Here is a 13,983-nt window from a genome sequence, read left to right as displayed (position 1 = left end):
TACCCTTTTCTTTTATCCTATTAAGTAAAGCCTAACTAAAGAGCCAACAGCAAGTGGCGGTACCAGCTGTTACCTTGGCCTGCTCTTAGCACCATTGGTTTCCTTCACTTAATTTATAAGAGAAACTGTATTTCATAACAAAATAGAGGATTATTTCTTTTCTTTAAAACCAATATGCCTTTAATTTGAAAGCACCTAGCAGAAGGGATAAATCTAGACTGTTTAAATTAGTACCATTCCTACCAGTTTCAGTGAGGTCACGGCTTTTCTTCCAGTTAACTTTGAATACAAGGTAATCCCAGCTAATTTATAGGCCAAAAAAGTTAGTACAAGTATCAACTTTTTGCAGCTCACAGATCTTAATATATCTTGCTTAAATGTGCACAGGTGAGCACAACTAATTAAAGTATTAAGTGCCATTCTGCAGTGTGTAATCCTGTGAAGGTATTTATGACTGTATATGACTTTAAAATGCCACTGTGGTGTCAGCACTAACACCTAAAAGGCTAATGTTGGATTTTTGATTTCTTTGTATGTTTAATCACCTTACTAACATTTGCTTGCTCAACAACAGAGAAAACCAGTAAAGTTACATGCCTTTAACCTTTCATTGCTAATCTGAACACAGTGCTCACCAGTCTCACAGCATATTATTAAAAAGTGACACAAAGTACTCTTTAATCTGTGTTTCCTCCTTGTAAACTATCTTTTTCTGGATTAGTCTGTGTTGTCACTTTCCTAAGTTGCTCATAGTAGCAGCTGAGAGTTTGAAACAGTCCTTTAACCATCATGCTACTGTAGAACACAGAGTGAGTGCCACACTGCAAACTTGCCAGTTCCCCTGTGGAATTGAGCATGAAGCAGGTTGTCAAAAGCCAAAGAAATCTTGTATTCAATTTTCTGCCTTGGCTATATCTGCAGCAATTCAGAGAAAATACACTTACGCAATACTTCTTAGTTGGGGTAATTTGCTAAGTTGCAATGTGTCTTCAATTGTAATATTTCTCTATTGAAAATATTTAGTGACGGTTTGCCAGGGTTCATAGTAGAAGCAGCTAGTGTGGAGGTATCGAACAGTTCTCACTCCCAGAAATACAAAGATTAAGAAGTACTGGGTTAAAACCTAACTCAAATTAATAAGTGGTAATTAGTTGTTTTCAAGTAATTTTGTACCAGTACTATTTTAAAATCTGTTGAAATAAATGTAGACTAATAAATAAATGTTAAAGTTTTGATAGTTTTGGAAAAGTTTTGTATGTATCTGAAAATAAAATATTCTGTTCTTGTCAGGCATACAAATTGTGAAATTTTACAAAAGTAAAGATACATTTTTTTTTTTATATCATAGTGAAGATATGTCCCAGAGTTTAAAAACTGTACTGTAGTATTTCTTTGTATGCATGATAACTTGAAATGTGAGAACACTAGGGACCCTGATGGTATGGGAATTTTGTTTTGAGCTTTATTTAATTGCTGTAATGAAGGTTCAAAGTCCAATAAATGATGCTAGTTTTAATGTTTTGGAAAAATTAGATAAACTTAGATCCTTCTCTCAAATGTAGTTTTGCAATTCATGTCTCCCCCATTTGGAATTGCATGGATATATATGAACAGACACTTGTTAAAAGATTAGTAGTTTTTCCAAGTGGAATTGATTAGAACTTACATGGAGTCCCTAAGGCTGAATTTGGTACAAAGTAGTCACTTTGCTTACATACAGTCAGCTGCGAATGGCATCTTTCCTGCAGTGTGTGCAGGCTACTCCAAGACACATGCACAATGAATGCCATGAGATATTTCCCTCTGGCACAGAGATTTCTGTCCTTTTGCAGCTGATGAAGGCAATGGTATCTTTTGTAAGCCAGTGCTTTGGAGAAGTGGCGTGAAGCTGAGTTGTGCTGTGGTTTCTGGTGACTGTTTCAATCACTTATGGAGAGATTAGGTTAGGTGGTAGTCTATAAAGGGAAGTACTCCATATGTTAGTGTTATGCTTATCATTCTATATTACTTCAGAAATGCTACTTTGTTAATCTAAGGAAAAGATACATATAATTATTAAATAATAGCCTTTTTTCCTACAAATGAGCTTTCTAACTTTTAATGTGTGACTAGTAACTGTGTGTTACTGTGAAATCTTTTTACAGTTGAGGAATGATTAGTATATTAGATTAAAAAAAAGGAGAAAATCAACACTGCAGAGTAGAATTAATACGAGCTTTTAAGAAACAAGGTACCTGATCTTAGAGCATTAGACACAATGAGGAGGAAGTTTCCAAGGTAAAAGCATCTCTCTGTATCATTTTGATTGTTTATTGTGCAGAGAAATCATGCAGAATTTCTTTCCTGTTGTAAGTTTCTTGAAGGTCATGCTTTCAAGGGTAGGATTCTCAGTCTGAGATGTACTACACATTGAAAGAAGCCAGTAGGCATCTTCTAGAAGTTTCAAATGAATTATTATTTCTAGCTTTCTTTTGTCTTCTGGCAGCTAAATACCTTGCCAGTTTATATTTACATATGTGCCTCATTCCTATCTGTGTCCAGTTTTCCAATTCATCGAAGCTGCTCTCAGTGAGTAACCTTTCTTATCCCTACTCCTGTCTGCAGTAGCATTCTTAAGACCTACAGACTTTATCAATAGTTATTAACTTTTTCCACTGCAAATACTGGTGGAAATATGGGGTAAATTTGTACAAATGGGACAAATGAAGAATCCTTAGTTTAGTGATAGTTTCTTATTAAAAAGTGCATCCATATAATTTAAATTTGTAATGCTGTCAAGAAAGGATGCTGCTTTCATTCAGGAGTACCTGGTTTCCATGGGAATGCATTGTTTGGGTTTGTTTGTTTGTTTTTCCTGGAAATTTTATCAGACCTACTTTGCAGCTATATAATTTTGCTTTATATGCTGAGATTAGACACAGGTTTTGGCTTTACCTTAATTCTTTGTCAATTCAATATGTTTTAGAATTTTAATTTAAAAAATAATTAAGAAAATACTCCCAGAGCATCATGGGAAGGTCTTTTAAAATAGAAATTAAATTTATACCAGTTTCGTTAGCCACAATTCACTAAAATTGAATTCAATTGTTCTTCTTGTTTTCTATAAGAAGAAAAAAATATTAAAACATGATCATATGATATGAATGAATTGTGCAGCTGTTTTAAAAGTCCAAAATTCAGATGTTGGAGCATTTATGGCTTTCCTGCATTGTTCATGAAAATACTCAGATGGAGATTTTGGCTCTGAATTAGAAAATATGGCTCCTTATTCTTCATGAAAACAGATCTTTTCCAAGTATCTGTCTCTGATTTTCTTTGATACTTAGTGTTTAGGTAATTACTGTAGACATCATAAAACAGCATCAAAATTTCCTGAAATAGACTTCTTTTAATCCTTGTATATTTCTGGCAATATCGCTGATACACTTTGTTCTCTTGTCAGGAATAAGAAACGAATCAGCACAACTTTAGTCACTGTTAAATGAATTAACAGGAAGAGGTATTTATTCAGTTCTTTACCCCTGAGTCTGGAGTTTCTCCTAAGCACTGAAAATTCTTAATAAAAATAAAGGTTACATTGCAAGAAACAAAAAGTATGTTTACTCCTATTAAAAAAAAATAATTGAAAATCAGAATAAGCAAAAGTGCTATCGGCTTCCTTGATGCTTTGACAACAAACTTTTCAAAAAATATCTTGCCTCTTGGGCTGGGCCAAAGCAGCTCAAGAGGTTGCTTTCATGAAGCTGATATTTATAAAGCTGGTCCTACTGTAGCAGTATACAGAAGATAAGCAACTGAGTATGTCTGATAATAGAGCTATATGCTGTGGCAAATCAGTTCCTGCTTCTGTGATAAAGTGCAAATAGATTAGACCTGTGAGGTCCTAGATTAGTGCATAAGGAAAGCTCACAAATGCAAATAAGACTGAAACAAGAACACATTGTTGGGACTTCTGCAAGTTAGCTGTTAATCAAGTAAAACATGTTATATTAGGGCCTTTTAACAGGTTTTTGGCATTTAGCCTTATGCAGCTGACAGATAAATTAGTCTTCCTTTGTGATTGAGAAAAAAATTATACTGTTCATTAGTAAGATGAAATAGCGTTATGTTTAATTTGATATAGAAGAAAAAGATCATTTAGGTAAATAAATCTTCAAGAAGGAATTGGTATAAGACTAAGTCAGAATATAACTAGGTGGATTCTGAATGTTTATTAAACTATTCCACTTAGCAGAGGTTGGCATTTTAATGTTAATATTCAAGGAATTAAGAAATTAATACTATTTTTAACTAGGAAACATCTTGAAGTTATTTAGTATCCCATAGAATCATAGAATGGTTTGGGTTGGAAGGGACCTTAGAGATCATCTAGTTCCAACCCCCTGCCATGGGCAGGGACACCTCCCACTAACACCAGGTTGCTCCAGGCCTCATCCAGCCTGGCCTTGAGCACTGCCAGGGATGGGGCATCCACAGCTGCTCTGGGCAAACTGTGACAGTGTCTCACCGCACTTACAGTAAAGGATTTTGTGCTTACAGCTAATCTGAATCGACCCTCTTCCAGTTGAAAGCCATTACCCCTTGTCCTATCACTACATGACCTTGTGAAAGGTCCCTCTCCAGCTTTCTGGCAGGCCCCTTGAGGTACTGGGAGGCTGCTGTAAGATCTGCCTGGAGCCTTCCCTTCTCCAGGCTGAATGACCCAAATTCTCTCTGCCTGTTTTCATAGGAGAGGTTCTCCTGCCTTCTGATCATCTTCATGGCCATCATCTGGACTCAATCCAATAGCTCTGTGTCCTCCTTATGTTGGGGACCCCAGAGCTGAATGCAGCACTCCAGTTGGGGTCTCACCAGAGCAGAGCAGAGAGGGAGGATCACCTCCCTCGACCTGCTGGTCATGCTGCTTATGATGCGACCCAGGATACGGTTGGCTTTCTGGGCTGCAAGCACACATTGCTGGGTCAGGTTGAGCTTCTTGTCAGCCAACACTCCCAGGTCTTTCTCCTCCAGGGGTGGTGGTGGTGTCTCAATCCATTTTCCTCCCAGTCTGTATTAGTGCCTGGGAATTACCTGACCCAGGTGTGGGACATTGTACTTGGCCATGTTGAACTTTGTGATGTTTGTACAGGCCCACCTCTCAAGCCTGTCAAGGTCCCTCTGGACTGCATCCCTTCCCTCCAGCGTGTCAACTGCACCACACAGCTCGGTGTCATCAGCAAATTTGCCGAGGGTGCACTCAATCCCACTGTCCACATTGCCTACAAAGATGTTAAACAGCACTGGTCCTAATACTGACCCCTGAGGAACGCTACTCATCACTTGTCTCCACTTGGACATTGAGCTGTTGACTGCAACTCTTTGAGTGTGTCTATCCAGCCAATTCCTTATCCACTGAGTGGTCCACCCGTCAAATCCATGTCTCTCCAATTTACAGACAAGAGTGTTGTGTGGAGGACAGCGTCAAATGCTTTGCAGAAGTCCAGGTAGATAACGTCAGTTGCTCTTCCCTTATCAGCCAACACTGTGACCCTGTCATAGAAGGCCAGGCACAGAGGTGAGACTGACTGGCCTGTAGTTTCCCAGGTTTTCCTTTTTTCCTTTTTTAAAAGTATCACCCTTTTCTTACATAATCTTTATAGCAAAAGCCAGCTAATAGTAATTTTTTTTAATTTATTTTTTAAAATTATTATTTTTAAATTTATTTTTTTCAAATAGTATATTTGCTGGTTTGCCATTTGTGTAATGACCTGAAATCCTGCCAGGTGTGAGTCAAAAGGAGATTTTGCCATTATGCTGAATGAAGCCAGCAGTCGTGTACATCTGCAGTTCCAGGGGTCTCAGTGCTCAAGCACCTGATACTGTCTTGGAAACAGATTTAATTACAGATAGCCTGGTACCTTTAGTTTACCTTTATCTTTTTTATGGTATGCAGTGGAACACGGTATGTCATCAATGTGTATTTCTTTCAGAATGAAATAAGTAGAGATATATGTTTTATATGAGTAGTGAGCTCTGTTTTCTGTGAAGATTCTTACAGTGACGCTAATTTGGTAATATGTGTGTTCAGTTAGCTAGATTATAAAAGGGAGTCTTTGATGTCATGGGAATGCTGGATGCAAAATGAAAGTAGAACGCAGTTCCTTTGCTTATGCAGTATGAAAGGAGGAGCAGACAACTAGCAGAGGCAGTGGACAATTGTCAGCAGAGTTGCTGATGTGGTCAGTGCTATGAAGCGATGAATTGTGAAAAGGTGGGGAGAGAAACTGAGCAGAAGAGAAACAACCAGTGTTTGGGGTACAGTATCTAGAAAGTGTCTCTGCCTATTCCACAGAACCAGTGAGACTGGAAAAGACCTCTAGAGATTATCTACTCCAACCCAGCTGCTGAAAACAGGGTCAGGTACAACAGTTTGCTCGGGGTCTTGTCCAGCAGGGTTTTGAATGTCTCCAAAGTTGGACACTGCTAGGATGAAAACCACAGCTTGAGTTTAGGCTTTTTTTTATGCATATCAATGTTGACAGTTGGTTTTTTGAAAAATATGGCTTGAGCTTTAAAAAGCCCAGAAGCAATCTTCAGAAGAACCTCTAAGGCTTGACGAAGCATCATACCTAGTGTATGGAAAAAAAGAGTAAATAACCAGGATTGTCTGAACAATATAAGCTTTTAAAAGTACTGTTGCTACTTCAGCTAACTTTGATAATTAATTATTTTTTTCCTTTCATTAAGTTTATTTTCACTAAGTTTATTACAAACCAGAATGGAATGTACACCTGCTGAAATGTTGCTTGCTTTGTAATGTTTGTTGAAATACAATAACCACAGCTGAGAGTATATTGATGTGGGCAAATGTAAACTTTGTGTATATATATGTGTGTGTATATCTGTCTCTCTCTATATCTCCAATGTATGTGTTTGTGTATATATACGGCAGTATAAGGAATCATGGACACAGGGTATTAGCATGAGATTTTTCTCTTTCTAATAGTACTAGGTTTCCATCAGTCTTGTCCAGTTCTACGAAATAATATTGTAAGTAATAATCCCACTCCAACTCCTTCTTGGAGATTTCAAGCGTAAGCACAAAAGGGCTTGAATGGGATCTGTGAGTATGCTGATGGTTGTACCTGAGCCATGCCACTGGTAGTGTACAACTTCATCAGTCAGGATGCAGTTTGGTCCTGTATAGGTTTAACTTTCCTAAATGATATTGCTTCCACTGCCCCCCGACTACCACTTCCAAAATGATACTGGTAGTTCCCCTGACACTCTGCTTAAGTTGACCTATTCCAAATTCAAATGCAATTCTAGCAGTTATTTTACTTCACCCTAAATATTTCTCTCTGATTAATTTGCATCCTTTAAGTCAGGGGTCCTCAAACTTTTTAAACAGGGGGTCGGGGCGCGGGTGAAGTGGCAGGAGCCCATCTGTGGCTGCTTGGTTCCCCCCCTCACCCCCCGGCGGGGGGGTGGGGTGGGGTGTTCTGTAAATACCGGGGGCCAGATTGAGGACCCTGGGGGGCCATATCCAGCCCACGGGCCATAGTTTGAGGACCCCTGCTTTAATTATTGGTGTAATTTTATTTTGAAGAATTTAATTAAAGCTTAATAAAACCATACTACTGCATCTACTTTTTACATTTCACCCTTTGAATTCATCACCCAATCCTTGACTGGTGATCAGTAATCCTTATAATAGTAACTGGAACTCAGCAGAATATTTAAACACATTTAAATTGGAGTTTAATTGTGTGTAGGGTTACTGTTAGTTAGATGGAGAAATATCTCCCTTTGGATATCATAAATGGTATCAGCATACTTTTTCTGTCTTGGACAACCTTATTTTATTTTTTTTTTTTGTCTGCTGAAAATATAACATATAAACTGTAAGTTACTGATAGTTACTAAGTGTTTGATTTCTAATTAGATTCGGAACCCTGAAAAGTTCTTGTTAGCACTATGGAAGCTAGTAGCATTCAAAAAACATAACTAACTTCAAGCTGAGTAAACCAGTCATGGATTCTCTGTTTTGAACTTTATTACAGACTTCAATCGCCTATGAATACAGGAAATACAATACTGAGATTAATAACTTTCCATATCTATCACAAGACTAAACATATTCATATCAGTATAGATATTTAATGAAATTCTGTATTATGTTGCTCTTGTCAAGTATTTAGAACCTTGAACTGATGCTTTTGAAATCAGGGGAAATCTTTCATTGACTTTAATATCATTAACTTGGTCATCTTCTGCTTCTGAAGGTTGATTTTTCTGAGTGCTACTTAATGTAAAGAAATCTGATTCTGTTTTTTCTTAAGATGATTCCCAACTTTTCCATTTTGTAATCCTTTCCTTTGTTAGGAAAGAATAATAGAGCGCTTGAAGGAGCAAAGGGAGCGAGATGACAGAGAAAGACTTGAAGAAATAGAATCTTATAAAAAAGAAAACAAAGACCTGAAGGAGAAAGTAAATGCTTTACAAGCTGAACTGACAGAAAAAGAGGTCAGTCTTTTCGGTAAAATGTATGTTCTTCTATCTATGCCACTATGATGGAAGAAAGTGCGCTAGGATCACCCTTCGATCATTTTAAGTACTGGAATTCTGACACCTCAGTGGTCAACTTCTGAACTGCTATTTTCTTAAGCATTTTTCATAGTTCTCACTGTTTTACGTAAAATATTGCTTCAGTTTTTGCGTAGTTGTGTGTCATCATCCATACTTTTCCCTTTACATAAGCCTCCTGTAAGCTCAAATATTCCATGGTTGCTCCTGTTTTCATTTGTCAGTAAGAGCAATAGACTTCAAAGTAATTGTACCTACAGAATATAATGTCAACTTGTCTATATTATGAATGTTTCTATGTTTCACTCCATGCCAGCTCCTGTGGTTCCAATTGGTTGTATTCTCAAAATGGTGTCTTTTGCTATCAATGCTTATCTTTGTGTCAGCTCTTCTTGGGAAAGGGGAGGGGGAACAGTATCCAAGTGATTACTAAATTGGCAATAAGTTAGTGTCCTGGTGACTAGGAATTAACTTTTTATTCTTGGTCATTTTTCAGTCTAGTTTAATCGATCTCAAAGAACATGCATCTTCATTGGCATCAGCAGGGCTGAAAAGAGACTCCAAACTTAAGTCTTTAGAAATAGCCATAGAACAAAAGAAAGAAGAGTGTAGTAAGTTGGAAGCACAGTTGAAAAAGGTAAGTTCCATCTTAAACAAAAACAATCAGAAAAACAAAAATCAACATCCCACCCCCTCACTTTGAAAAGATGCGCTTATTTACTCTTCTGGAGTAAATCTAAAATCTACCCCTCTTGTGCTGTTTGGTGATGCTTGCATCAAATACTGTAAATTTTTCTTACAAGGCTTGTACTAAAGCCACTAATGAGCCTCAGAAAATATGTTGAATACCTATATGAGAGAATTCTGAGAAACTGCTACAAATAGATGAGCTGGCAGCAGGACATTGGAGGGAAAGTAGAAGGGCAAAAAGAAATTATCAAACCAGCAATTTGTATATATATGGATTTATATCGCTGTGAGAAGCAGACTGAAATGTTAGTAGCATGGGAAAAAATTAAAGGCTCATCCAAGAAATGCTGTACTTCCTAATTTAAAAATAATCTGCTTCCAAAATGGAAACACTAGCTAGGTTTTATTTTAGCATTTTTGGGCTTTGCTGGGGAACATGTTTATGATAGTTAAGCAAAATAATACATAGCTTATCTCAGCTAGTAATTCAGTATTTCTATTCAGCAAGTAGTGGAAGCAAGCATTTAAAAGAAAATGTACAAATCCTGCATTTTATAACATATTTTATTTAAATTGATGTATTAAACCAGTTTTTTGCTTAAATGATTTGCAAGTTTGTTGATGCCTTTTCTACCATATGTTGTTTCTTTTACCTTTTTCTGTGTCATTTGGTAATGTCTGCTCTCATTGTTCAAACACCTATCTCATGACGTATTTTTGATGGGTTTAGGCATTATGTTTGCCTCCTGCAGTTCATGACTAAGTGTATGTCAAACATTATTTCTTTTATATTGATATCTAATGCTTCACTTTCTAGAAAAGAATATTTATTTCTTCTATGAATGTTACCACCATTAGGATAATATTTACACTCTTTTTACCTAGGGTGGAGTAGTATCCCGCTCTGGGTTTAAGCATTGTTTCAATAGCCTTACCTGTGAAGAAGGTGTTAAAAAGTATAAAGAGCACCAGAGTGTAAAACTTATACTTCTGTTGTTATTTAATTCAGGATGAATATGTGCAATTAGGTGTCTATGTTACATGATAGTTGTGGAGAGGAAGGAAGGGAATCTTTTTCAATAAACATATACAAAATCTTTTAAGGGAAACACAACTACTATAAATGTTTGATAGCTTATAAGTGCTATTGAGGTCTAAATTAAAATATCTAAAGAACTTATTTCTCTGGAAATCCTTTATTGTGTTTTCTTTTGTTAGAAAATGTGGGGTTTTTTTACTTTGCACTTCACTACAAAATATACTTAATTACAAACTGAAATATCTTATTTTCTTAATTTAAAAAAATAGTTAATAAACCCCTAAAAGCACAGATCAAAAAAATAAAATAAATTAAAAATAGTCAAAATCCTCTTGAAGAACTTGAAATCCTAAGTCAATCTTTTATGACTGTACATATAAGCACATCGTACAGTCATGGAAAAATAAGCACTTATAAAAGTCCAAGAGTGTCTGGGACATATTTTGTATAAAAAGGGAGTATGTTCCCTGTGTATAAATACAAAGGATTATTAAATGAAAGTTGAAAACATAATAGTTTTATTATATCATAAATATAGCATAAAGCCCCAATGGAAATTCACCCAACATTTGTAGGAGACGAGGTATTTCCACAATAAAATGTAGTTACAACCTTCTTTGTGGGCATGTTTAGTTGAACAGAACAGTGACTGTTAATGATAGTAGACTCCAAACAGTAATTTTCAATTCACATTTTCTCTAATAAAATACTTTATGTTCAAACCTGTAAATATCCTGTGTTAAAAGTAATTGGTCCCCAGAAAACTACCTTCACCATGTTTTCACTCCTTAGGAAACTAACTGAAACAGAAATCTGGGTTATTCTTGCATATGTCTGAGTTAGAGTAGGAGCGAACATCAACATAGTTCAGAGTAAATTAACCGGCATGTCCCGTAAGGGTGCTTATGTATGAACATTAACCGCGATGGAAGCTAGAAGGAATGGGCACAGTTTATATCTCTTTTTCAGAAGTGACTCCAAGGGGCTGTCTGTTACTCTGGGAAATTTGAACACAGCTTACATGTAACTTCTCTCTAAAAATGCCATAGAGGAGGCACTTTTCATTAAACCCACTGTTTTAATTTTATAGAGTAGACACATTTCAAAAAGCAATAACGAGGATATTCATAAAGAGTAATTATTCATGTGACTGTGCTATATGTTGGTATACAAAATAACATTTAAAACCATAGACATGCTTATTAAACTTTTTGTGTCAGAGATTATGGATTGAAATTCATAAAACTAAAAAAAAAAATCATAAAACCCAGAAGAAGGCTCAATGCTTTTTTTTTGGCCAGAATTCCCCGGACTTTTTGTTGACTCACTTTGTATTGCTACTAGTGAAAGACCAGCAAGAATTGCCTTATAGGTAGTTAAGTATATATATGTGTGCGTATATATACAGAATCTAATTATCTGCTATAGAATTTCCTCTTGTTGTTTTTCATTCTTAGATTTACTTGTTTACTGACATATTGCAGTTGCTAAAGTACTTTTTGCCAAACTGTACTGTTCAAAAGTCATTCTGCATAGAAAATTCAGTCTTGTGTTAAACAAAAGGAAAGTAATAAATTTAATGATACAATTTAATTAATCTTTTATTATTGCCATCTTTGAAGCTTTGGTGATAAATTGCAGCCTCAGCCAAAAGCACTTCTCGTGATTCATTGCTTGCGACCAGCACTTAATGTATCATCAAAAGTGGACACCTTTCTTTATTTCATGGGTTATTTAACTTGAGAAAGGGAAAGTAACACAAACCTTAAATTTCTTACTCCAACTATTCTTTTTTTAGGAGCCAAAGTCAACGTTTATGTTTCCCCAGTGCCTCACACTTTCACCAAGGAATGTTTAGAATCTTAAATTTCTACTTTTTTGTGACAAGTTCTTCTGTGCAAATGCACTGGGTTTGTTGAGCTAATGCTGTTTTCCTGGATCTTTCCTTCTTTCCCTGTCTGTGCTTCACTCCCTTCCAACTTTGCAATGTAGCAAGCTGAACAGTTGTTCAATCAGATGTACAATCCAGTAAGTTCTGTTTTGAAATGCCCGCTGTAACATATGAAAGCATGAGGATCCATTACCTCACTGTGTTGTGCTCTTCCTCTGTGGAGCTTTGCAGAATACTGATGCTCACTATGCTATATTCATTATATCCAAATAAGTGAACTTTGTGGACTTCAAGGCCGTGTTAAGAATATGAAATGTATTAAATAGGTACATACAGTATTTCTGAGAAAAGAAACATCCTAGCCTTTAGGTCCTCAACTTCTCCATTAGAAAAAGCATGCAGATGATTTTTTATTTTTTGCTTTGCTTTGCTCTTTAATGCCTCCTTCTGCAGTACTTTATTTGATCCTTCAAACTTAAATAACTTCTAATTAATTCAGTATATCGTGACTGAGTTGAGTATGTGAATAATATTTAGGAAGTGACTGGTACTATTTTCAAAAATCCATATGAATAAATTAGTTCAGATCAATTTTAATCATAAAAAGATTGTATACATTCAGCATATATACATCAAGAGTACGGAAACATTGTATTTAATTGAAGAAAATGCTGTAATATAAAATGATGAACGCAAAGGGCAGTATTTGGAAAAGCCAAAAGGTATTACTTGGGCTTGTTTGGCATTATTATTTTTGCCAATGTCTGATTTAATTGCACAGAATCTACCCTTTTGACTTGACTGTGTTAGTTTTTCAATTTGAGGAAGTGCAGTAACAGACGTTCTCTCTGCAGAGAACAGATTTCATTTGTTTGGCTGAGACTGTTAACGTTTATTGTGCAGTGAGCATCGCAGGACAGAAAATATGATGTAACTGTAACAGCAACTTACAAGCTATAGTTTACATAGTAATCATAGTTGGAATTACCATGTAATTGGAATAGTATATATAGAAGAACTGGTTAACTGGTTTTCTAGCTTGAGTAATGTGATACTATGCATTAGGGAAGGTATTGCCTTCACTGAAGTCAATGGGAATTTTGCCATTAATGTGAGCAGAGCAGCATTCCAGCTTTGGAGTCTATCATTGCCAAGTTTTGTAGCTGCCTACCATGTAATGGGTATGTCATGACTTATGTATGAGAAAAGAGAGTCCGCCAAATGTGCTGTGTTTACTTTTAAAGTTGTTGGTTAACTTTTTAGAATCCAGTTATAAATTGATAATAACATAAGACCCGATGAAACCCTTTTTTCTGTATCATCTTGGCTCACTTCTGTGGTAGTTACGTTTCTATTCATATCATTTGCACTCCTACTGTGCGTGTCTATTCAGACAGGAGTCTGATTTGTGTTAGTTTTTCTCTTGATTTTCATAAATGCTTTCCAGTCATTCTTTCAGTATTAGTTATTCTGCTCTATGGAACTTGTTTGTTACTTCCTTGTAACTTATTGTTATAACTTATAACTTGTTGTTATTTGTGTGCAGTATTCCAAAGTCAGTAAGTCCTTTTTTTCTTCCATTTTTTTCTGCCTTTACATGCTTATTTTTCACAAGGAAAGCCTGTTGGCAGTTCCGAGATAATGAATGCAAGATCCTTTCCCTTTGGCACTAGGCAGCAATTGTAGTATATCCATGAGACAGGTTTTGTTAAATAAACTTTTCTTGCTCATTTTCTTTCTTCTGCTAATTATTTATCAGTCTACTTTTAACAATGTAATGATGCTCTTCTTCCCCAAA

At 36.1% G+C, this 13,983-nt stretch overlaps 1 protein-coding gene across 12 annotated transcripts in view; it reads left to right on the top strand.

The window, feature by feature from the left end:
- The window catches only part of ERC2 (ELKS/RAB6-interacting/CAST family member 2), a 481,052-nt gene that overhangs the window by 227,058 nt on the left and 240,011 nt on the right, over positions 1-13,983 (top strand). For 8 of the 12 annotated variants that reach the window (XM_080384963.1, XM_080384960.1, XM_080384958.1 and 5 more), the window contains 3 exons: positions 8,365-8,505; positions 9,062-9,202; positions 12,287-12,322. In XM_080384963.1, the coding sequence (XP_080241089.1) occupies positions 8,365-8,505; positions 9,062-9,202; positions 12,287-12,322 (318 nt within the window). The remainder of the gene's footprint in view (positions 1-8,364; positions 8,506-9,061; positions 9,203-12,286; positions 12,323-13,983) is intronic. The other 4 variants (XM_080384954.1, XM_080384964.1, XM_080384962.1 and 1 more) reach the window with 1 other exon arrangement.

Source organism: Falco punctatus (assembly GCF_963210335.1).
Source record: "Falco punctatus genome assembly, chromosome: 4".
Lineage (NCBI taxonomy): Eukaryota > Metazoa > Chordata > Aves > Falconiformes > Falconidae > Falco > Falco punctatus.
This window is presented reverse-complemented; position numbering and strand designations above follow the sequence as displayed.